Source organism: Ochotona princeps, chromosome 11 (assembly GCF_030435755.1).
Source record: "Ochotona princeps isolate mOchPri1 chromosome 11, mOchPri1.hap1, whole genome shotgun sequence".
NCBI lineage: Eukaryota > Metazoa > Chordata > Mammalia > Lagomorpha > Ochotonidae > Ochotona > Ochotona princeps.
The window spans coordinates 47,376,925-47,386,151 of record NC_080842.1 but is presented as its reverse complement, the minus strand read 5'-3'; the positions used below and the strand labels follow the sequence as shown (position 1 = coordinate 47,386,151).

At 49.9% G+C, this 9,227-nt stretch overlaps 1 protein-coding gene across 1 annotated transcript; it reads left to right on the top strand.

The window, feature by feature from the left end:
• The first annotated feature begins 3,832 nt into the window (after positions 1-3,832).
• Positions 3,833-7,624, top strand: SHISA3 (shisa family member 3). The gene is made up of 2 exons (XM_004579132.2): positions 3,833-4,725; positions 7,135-7,624. The coding sequence occupies exons 1-2, from the start codon at positions 4,452-4,454 to the stop codon at positions 7,572-7,574; spliced, it is 714 nt and encodes a 237-aa protein (XP_004579189.1). The 5' UTR covers positions 3,833-4,451; the 3' UTR covers positions 7,575-7,624.
• The last annotated feature ends 1,603 nt before the right edge of the window (positions 7,625-9,227 follow it).

Below are 9,227 nucleotides of genomic sequence, written 5' to 3'. Positions count from 1 at the left end.
CCTGTGCTTGGGGTTCTACCTTGCAGAAATCCAGCTGAAATAAGGTCTGTCCAGCAGGGCCTGTGCCTATCCTGTGATCATCTGACACCCACCTTGTCCTCTTCATCTCCCAGCTTCGGGCATGTCTCCTGCGAACAACTGGAAAAGAAATGAATAATCAACATCCAATTGCCAGTGGTTTTGAATGGACTCATTGGGTAAAGAAGGGAATGAACATTGAGAAAGTATACATAATCCGCTCCAATTAATCAGGGAATTGGCCTATTCAGGTTAGCTGGCTACCTGCCACAATTGTTCTACAATGAATTCGAATCAGCTGGTGGAAGGTATGAACACTGACCACTGCTGAAGCTCTACTCCGTGCTGACGTGTTATGTGTTCTGTTGTGAAACTTCACAACAATCCTTTAAGGTAGGCATTGTTCCCCCACCCCACTCCACCCCCATTTCATTTTTATTCATAGAAAAATTTCAAAGCTTTTTATTTGAAAGGTAGAGTGTCAGAGACAGACACAGAGAGTGAGACAGAGACCTTCGATCCACTAGTTCTAGAATACATAACAAAGAGGTCCAACCATGGGAGAAGACAGTCACTCTAACACAGAACCGTGATGTGTGTCAACTGCTACGGGATTGCCAAGGGAAAGCATTCATTTTGGCCTTTATATAATCATTGATTATTACATCTAGGAATATTTTCAGGAGAGTTTCCATGATGTACTGGGCAATAGCCCATTCTAGCATCTGCTACTGAAGATAGGGATGGCCATGGAAGACACCAGTCTGAGTTTGTCCTCCCACCTTGTCACCTGTCTTGCCATCCCTGACTCCATCTTACACTGTGTAGGTCTCTCATAAACTCTCTGTGTTTACATGTACAAGTCTCCAATCATGTGTTTGATTAGAGAGTGCTGAGATTCAGGAGGATCCAGAGAGTGAAACCGAAAAGGAGGTGACCGGCTTGGAATACATAGAGTCAGTCCTTTGGCTGTGGCTGGGGTCAAAGACAGAGGAGGATCCCTGGAGTGCAGAATCTGGGCCTCCAACCAGCAGCCTTGGTATCATGTGGGAATGTGTTATGTAGAATCCCAGGAGCCTACAAATGTGACCCAGAAAGGTAGGCTATTTTCCTCTGTATTACCTCCCCTCCAAAAACATCAAAATCAGATGTCAGTAAATAAATGTGTATACTTATATACTTCAGAGCCGATATCACACTGATTCCAGTGACTTGTTAAAAAGGAGAACATTTTAGTATGTAACGTTCACGTAGTTCTCATCCGGTTGTGATGGGCAACGTGCTCTCTGCCATGTCATCTGCCCCCTTCTCTCTCTACTGCTGCTCTGTCATCTGTGTTCCCCCTCTCCTGTCCCTTCAGCGGTGTTCATTAAAGTAAATTCCAAACATCATCATTTTCTATAGAATTTCCTGGAGGCTGGACCCCAAGAGAGCATAGGTTGGGGAATGGTCTCTTGGGATTATGTTTACCAAAATATGGCATTGTGTTCTTGATAAGGAAAAATGGAATTTCTAAAACAACTCCATAACACCCTAGATGGGGTAGATTGAATTTTCTCTCTCTTATTTTCTGCCCCTTGACTCTTCGAAAGGGGTCCCTTGTAATCTCCCTTCATTACTAGCAACATCAGCCCAGAAGCATGGGATTATGCTTAGGAACTACGAGGAGTGTGTATTGTTTCAATCTCAGGTGAAGTTCAAAGAGATCTTCTATGATAAGAAACCAAGCACTTACTTTTGCCCTGTGCAACTTCACACACAACACACACACACACACACACACACACACACACACACACACACTCTGACTGTTGTACAGTGTTGGAACTTTGGACCAGTACCTAGATATGCAAGCAAGGCACAGCTGTTTTAATGTTCACACACGTTGGATCTACAGAGTATCAAGTAATTTGGAGGCTTGATGATTTTCCACTGGTAAACATCCTTCAACTAAATTTGGGTAAAATGCCCTTGGAATAAGTCAAAGAGACAGGGGCTTTGAATGAGGGGATTAATTACAGCTGGTGTCCCAGGGAACGGAATCCCACAGTGGCACTGAGAATGTAGTTAACGGGAAGTAAGTGCCAACAAATCACTCCTTAAATATTAATGCTATCAAAAAACAGCTGGATAATGAGAGAAACTTGACCCGTGGGGGGACCAGCAAAGGTTGCTGCTGCAGAACTTAATGTACTTGTGATGTCATGAAATTCCTCCAAATTTTAACAAAAACAACACCAGGAGTTGTGGTTCTGGGAAAGCATTTAGCAGTAAGCATGTCTGCAGTTTAATCATCTTTGTGTAATTATTATCTCTCACTTTTGGTTCCAAATGACGTGTCCCCTTCTTTGCTTAGCATATATTCTCCTTCCTAATAGCACTCCGGAAAACAAGGAGAGCAAAAAGCAGAACAAAACAAACCTGGCGCCCTGGCAAGAGCCACTCCCCCCCTTCTTTATTTTGTAAATAAAGACCCTGTACCTAAAACATTTTTGCAAACCAAGTTCCTATACATTCTATAAGGCAAAAAAAAAAAAAAAAAAAAAAAAAAAAAAAGTTCCACTGCTTGTGGGTTGATAAAGACGTCTTAAGTTAATTTTGTTTTATTGAATAGGTTTTGATTGTTCTTCCAAGAAATACCTCTTTCTAAAAGGATAAAGTTAAGTGTTAACAGTTCTACTTAGTATGTGAACGGTGCTGGACATCTCATGTTACAGGATTGTAAACTGTAGGATAATACCAATACTTAAAATTAGAAGCAATTCTTCAGTTGGAATTTACTTGAGAATTCATAAAGGTAGCCGTTTTGTGCGCAGCTTTTTTCATTCTATCTGTTTGAAAAGTATACTTAGGACAGACTCCATAGTCGGGAAGCCGCAGGTGCGACAGGCACTCGCGGATCTGGCATCGCTAGAGCCAGCACTTTTGATTTCACCCACTTGGCCAACACCTGCATCAGGTACGCGGGTGCTGAACGCGTCTGACACGCAGACCCAGCTCAGCCGGACACAGTCACACATCCCAATAAACCACGAGAGGAAGCTCGGGACGCAATAAAAATAAAATGCTCAAGTTTCGCCTATGTTTCGCAGAACGCCAGTTCCTAAGGCACTTTCGCCGCGCAAGGAGCCCCTTGCCCCCGCAAACAGCACCCAGGGGACACATCCTTTAAAGAAATGTGTTTCTTTGCCCGCGTTGAAGTTCGGGTCGGCTTAATTATCGTTTGTTTCGTTCCTTCCAGTCCTTGGGTGGGGGGCAAGAGCTGCAAAGTCGCGCTGAGGTGGGCCAAGAGGGCCACGGGAGTTGGAGGGGATCCGTGGGCTCCGCACGCGAAGGCGCGCAGGAGAGGGCGGGTGGCGTTGCGAACGAGGTTGTGGAAACTTGGGCAAAGGAGCCCTTTTTCCCTGGAACAGTGGCGGGGGTGGGTGGGTGGTTGGGTGTAACGCTCTGTGCTAATGCTGGTGACCCGTGAAAAACGTGCTGGCTGTCCACAATTCCGACAATCGGGGTCCCGAGAATGAGGGACCACAGCACAGCAGCCACAAGACCCGACAGACTTCAGGGGCTGCGGCACCAAACGCGCGTGGCCGGACACCGGGACCTCGCAGCCCCAGCCTTGCATTGCGAGGTTCCCCGAGTTGTTCGAGCGTTGGCGGGTATACGGGGAGGGCCGGGGGCTGGCGATCCCGCAGGTTTAGCCTCGGGTCCTGGGGGAGCGCTAGGGGCGGGAGTGGCCGGGTTAGCCAGCGGAGGACTTGCAAACCAGAAAGCACGGAGACCCTGACGCGCCCCACCGCGCGCCACCCGGGAGGGCGGCCTCTTTCTTCACCCTTGCCGTCTCCTCCTCCCTCTCCCTTTTTAAAGGACGCCTGGGCCGCAGAGCTGTCAGCCACCGCGCGAGGCGGTTCGCACTTGGCGGAGGCCAGGCTGACGCCGACTCCCACGAGAGCGAGGGGGCGGGGGTTGGGCAGCCGCTAGTCCTAGGTAGCTGCACGTGGTGCCCACGTCCTCCGGGCTCCACTCGGGACCTGGAGACAGCCACGCGTGCTCCTGCAGTTGGCAGTCCCATCTCGCCACGATGGCTCCAGTGAGGAGTGGGGAGGGAGGGAGCCGGGGGACCGGCGCGCCCCTCACACTCGCAGCGCTGTGAACCTGGCCAAGGGCGGCGGCAGCAGCAGCAACCTCGGCCGGCGCCTCCCGCGCGCCCTCGCCAACTCGTCCCCGCACACCATGCCGACCCCCGGCCTGCCGAGCTTGCGGCCCAGCTCCCGTTGCCTCTCCAGCCCCTGCTAACTCCCACGGGAGTGGTCAGCAGCCCTTGCCGTGCAGTGCCCCGGAGGGAGGCGGAATCGCCGACTGGGAGTCGGGGCTCAGCCCTCGGTTCTCCAGCTGCTGTACTTCCCCTTTTCCCGGCGCTCCGGCATCCCGCGGCGATGGGGGCGCTGCTGGTACTCTGCCTCCTGGGCTGGCTGCGCTGGGGCTCAGCGGGCGCCCAGCAGTCCGGAGAGTACTGCCACGGCTGGGTGGACGTGCAGGGCAACTACCACGAGGGCTTCCAGTGCCCAGAGGACTTCGACACGCTGGACGCCACTATCTGCTGCGGCTCCTGCGCGCTGCGCTACTGCTGCGCCGCCGCAGACGCCAGGCTGGAGCAGGGCGGCTGCACTAACGATCGCGGCGAGCTGGAGCACCCGGGCATCACCGCGCGTAAGTGCCAAGCCCACGGGCAGAGGAACCCCGTCGGCACCTCGCGGAACGAGCGGGGCTCCGAGGATCTGCGCGTAGGGCGCAGTCGGGTGTCGGGGGTGAAGGGACAAGTGGTTGGTCGCCGCTCAGGTCGGGGATCCCTTGTTTCTGTACAGTCCTCCTTTCCCGCCACAGGCGGTCTCCGCGCGGCCGCGCCAGGGAAAGTTGGCAAGAGACCTGGTGGCCCAGGGGAGACAGCGGGAGGTTCCGGGAGAAGGGCGGTGGCGGGAGCACCAGACTTGGAATTTAGGGGTGGCGAGGGGTCCTAATTGAGCACCCTGATTGCTTCTGGAACTTCGGAAAGTGTTAAGGGCGGGGCGGCGCGACTGTTAGGCGCACAACTAGCCCCTCGGCACTGAACAACTATAGTTTCTTTTTCTTTTTTCTCTTCTTTTCCTTTCTTTTCTTTCTCTCTCTCCATTCATTCCCCACTCCCCCCACACACCCAGAGGAGTTTTTAAGCCGCTGCTGCACTCTTCCGATTTCCTTTCATTTCTCTGCATCAAATTACCCTCTACAGCCTCCCACCCCCTATTGTCAGGCCTTTCAGCAACACCCGGGTTCTCGAGGTGGAGAATTAGAAACCAGGGTCGTTTACCCGCCCCCCTATTCTCACGTCGGAAAACACAGGTCAAATTTCCGCTCACTCCAGAGGGTGAATAAATCACGAACACAGCGGAGGAAATTTACACCTTGGAAAAAAAAAAGTTTTCCACCTAAATCGGAACATCAGGGAAACCCTTTCAGGGCTCCAGGCAACGGCTTTACAGTCGGGCGGTCGGGCGGGAAACCCGAGAAGCGGGCAGAACAGGTGGAGGGTACTGTCCAAGGCGCCCAAAGCCAGAGAGGAAAAAGTCCGGGAAATGGCTGGCGACACGTCTAGTGGAGTCCTCCCTGCGAATTGCTACCCTCCAGGAAAGCGAGCTAGCCCTTTTACAATCTCGTCAGGCTCTCTCTTGAGGGAGTGTAAAGTGTCCTAATCTAGAGGATTTGAGCAGTGGTTTCGGGGGGGGGGGGGAAGATGCTCGGTGGAAAGTAGGGAACTCTGTTTGGATGGCTCTAAGCTCTTAAAAAAAAAAATACAGAGGCTCCCCCACCCTCCCAGCCCGCGCCAGGGGACATCACGCTCCTCCCCGCAGTGGCTGTCTGCAGGGAGCTGCAGCTGGGTCCGCTGCCCTGGCCTCTCCTTTTGTTATGGATGCCAGAGCTCAGCTGGGAAGAGGCGCACCTCGGTACTCACTGGGTCTGTCACTCGCCAAGGGTGTAACATTGGGTAAGTAACTGAGCTGGCCCGGGCCTTATTGCCAATTAAGTAAGTGTGTCAGAACTTGGCAGGGCTGCAGCTAGCATGGCTGTTCACCTCAGCTGCCTTCCTGTCCCCTGTGGTGGGAGAATGGGTGGCTGGGAAAAGCTTAGACCTGGAGTCTAAGCTGTTAACTTCACCTGTCAACCACCAGCTGTGTTTTTGGGAAAGTCTGGTAGGAGAACTTATCATGTCCTTTGTCACAGGTTCTCCATAGGACTTGGATGATATGACGAAAGAGCCAGGTGCCCAGTGGGCACTAAGTAGGGACTTTGGGGAGCTGGGCTGTCTTCTCCCGAAGCTGGAGACTGCATTCCAGTTTGGCTCCATCAGAAGGGGAGAGACCCTGGAGGACTGCCCCTTCGGGGTGCCAATGGGGTTGGGAGATGACTACCCTCTAGAGAAAGGGAAAAACTGCTCCCAGGAGCTGTCCGTGCCTGGGCGGTCACTGTCAACACCAACAACGATGTTGGAAGCTTAGCCTGACTTTCCCAAATTTTGCATGAGAACGGCAAGGTGGGCATGGTGGCACTGCTCCTAGGAGGCTGCAAGAGCTGACAATTCCTGATGTGGGAAGAGGCACAGTCAATTGGGGCTGCTATAGTTTTCGTTATACTGTTACATTTAGAGTCTTCTGAATTCCTGGAGGAAGGTCTCATCAAACAGGCAGGCCTCTCAGTGCTTGGTTTGCAGATCTTGCATTGGAGAGCCCCACCATGATAAAACTACCAAATCCTGGATTAAATCCCACAGTTATAGTAACCCCCTCCAGGGCATGAGCAGGAGGGCAGATTCTGTTCTTTTTCTGACTTCCAGATGTGCAATCTGATGGCTAATTGCTAACAGAGGCTACAGTATCAGCTTGCTTCCTCCCCTCTCGGAGTAGGGAGACTGCTCTGTCACTGCAGTTCATACTTGAGAGTTAGCAGTAACAAGCTTCCGAAAGTGGAGCTGGCAGTGGTGGTGAGACTGAACTCCTCCCTCCCTCCCGTGTGCTGCCCAGGCGGAGTCCAGGCTTCGGGAAGACTCAAGGCAAACCTGTGTGTGTGTCTCTTTTTTCCTTACAGAGCCCGTCTATGTCCCCTTCCTCATCGTTGGCTCCATCTTCATTGCCTTCATCATCCTGGGCTCCTTGGTGGCTATTTATTGTTGCACCTGTTTGAGACCCAAGGAGCCTTCGCAACAGCCAATCCGCTTCTCACTGCGCAGCTATCAGACAGAGACCCTGCCCATGATCTTGACCTCCACAAGCCTCAGGGCACCTTCAAGGCAGTCCAGTACAGCCACCAGCTCCAGCTCTACTGGTGGCTCCATCCGTAGGTTCTCCTTTGCCAGAGCTGAGCCAGGTTGCCTGGTACCCTCATCGCCCCCTCCTTACACCACCAGCCATCCCATCCACCTGACACAGCCATCTGGCTTCCTGGTGTCACCTCAGTATTTTGCTTACCCCCTCCAACAGGAGCCCCCATTGCCAGGGAAGAGCTGTCCAGACTTCAGTTCCAGTTGATCCATCATGGCTGTGAATCCAGCATGTAGTAAAGTGGCAGTCGGTGGAGTGATGCTTCCATGGTCAAGTGCTTTGCTGGGAAAATGTCTCTTGTAACTGACCAACACCATGGCGAAAAGCTGTAGGAAAACCCAACACACTGTAGTCTCAAGGCTCCTGGCTCATGGAATGTCAGAATTTGCAAACCTGGTGACTGCTACTGTTCAACTTCATGCCATTTCCATTGTAATATGCAACAGCTTGACTCTGAAGTTGCAAATTGACTGAAAATGCTTTCCTGGACAATTCAACTGCATACTACATAGAAATAGGCTGTGTTCCTTTTTCACTTAACTTGTTAATGGAGGTATAATGCAAATATATACATAAATGAGTACCAAAAAAGTCTAATTGTAATGATCAAAGGTTCGGTTAAAAATTAACTATTAAGTGAACTTGAGAAGGTAATGCATAACCTATTTATTATTTTGGGAGTTACCTAACCATGAATAATACTAGCAGATTGGGAACATTAACTTTTTAAATTAATAACTACATTTTGTTTAAAATATTAATGTTTTTTGGAGAACACAAAATCTCAATAAGCACAGGAGGAATTTCAAGTTTTATGGACTCTTATATATTCATTCATTGCAACCCAGTTACTATGTAAGATTGTTTCCCAGGTCACCCAAGGGAATATTTATTACAGACTTTTTGTTCAGCAACATTTAGTGTTTAAATGAAAGTTGGGCATTTGGGTCTTAAAACATTTATTTGTAAAATGAGTTATGTACAAATGTAAAGCTTGGTAATTTAATGTATTTACTACACTGACAGTACTAACTATTTAGTAGTCACACTGTAATTTTTATGTTGATAATAATTGTGGAGTTTCAAGTCCAGCTATTTGTGTAATTATCTAAGATTATGTATCTTAAGTGCCACTGAATTTCGTGTCTGATTACATAGTTGGTCAAACATCCTGCTGGCTTAGAATCAATAAAATAAATTTTTATGAATTCTATTCTGAATTTCAAAGCAAAGTACTTCATTTTGTCTCCTTAGTGATATTAGTTGCTATTCAATAAAAAGAAGTATCTTTACCTCATATTTTCAGATTGAATTTTTCCCCTCCTTCAGAGTTCAAATGAAAGCAGTACAGGAATTGAGTTTTTAAGCAGCATCTCCCTCTGGCTGAGAGCCAGAGGCAGCCCGCGGATGTGCCACTTGGCCTGCAGAGTCGAAGCAGAGGGACACCGACCCTAAGAAAGTGGGTTTCTCACTTTGTGTCATGCAAAGAAGAGGTGACATGATGGAGCCTGCCTCTTTCAGCAGGACACCTGCCTGCCACTTTGCAGGCTTCCTGCCCAGTCTTCTCTGCCACAGCTGACCAGGCCCCTGCAGGGCACTTTGGTAACCCAGGTTTATTTGAATTGGGACTATCACATGTCACTCTCAGTAGTTCTTTCTAAGCACATCTGGTTAAAGGTTGAATTTGGTTCTCAGAGAGTTGTATGGCCTTGCTTTGTTTTCCACTTGAGGAAACAAGTTCAAAGATGTGCTCAGTCTAGTAGCTCTCACTTCCAGTCTCCTGCTTTCCTCCAGGTCCACTAGACGCCTGATTCCCAGGTATCTCAAATTACTTCAAAGAATTCAGGAAAGAAGTGATGA

What these genes read in the sequence shown, in the direction of transcription:
- SHISA3 (XM_004579132.2), top strand. Translation starts at nt 4,452, where the DNA reads ATGGGGGCGCTGCTGGTACTCTGCCTCCTGGGCTGGCTGCGCTGGGGC. An exon ending in GCACCCGGGCATCACCGCGC is followed by an intron (nt 4,726 to 7,134) that starts GTAAGTGCCAAG and finishes TTTTCCTTACAG; the next exon opens with AGCCCGTCTATGTCCCCTTC.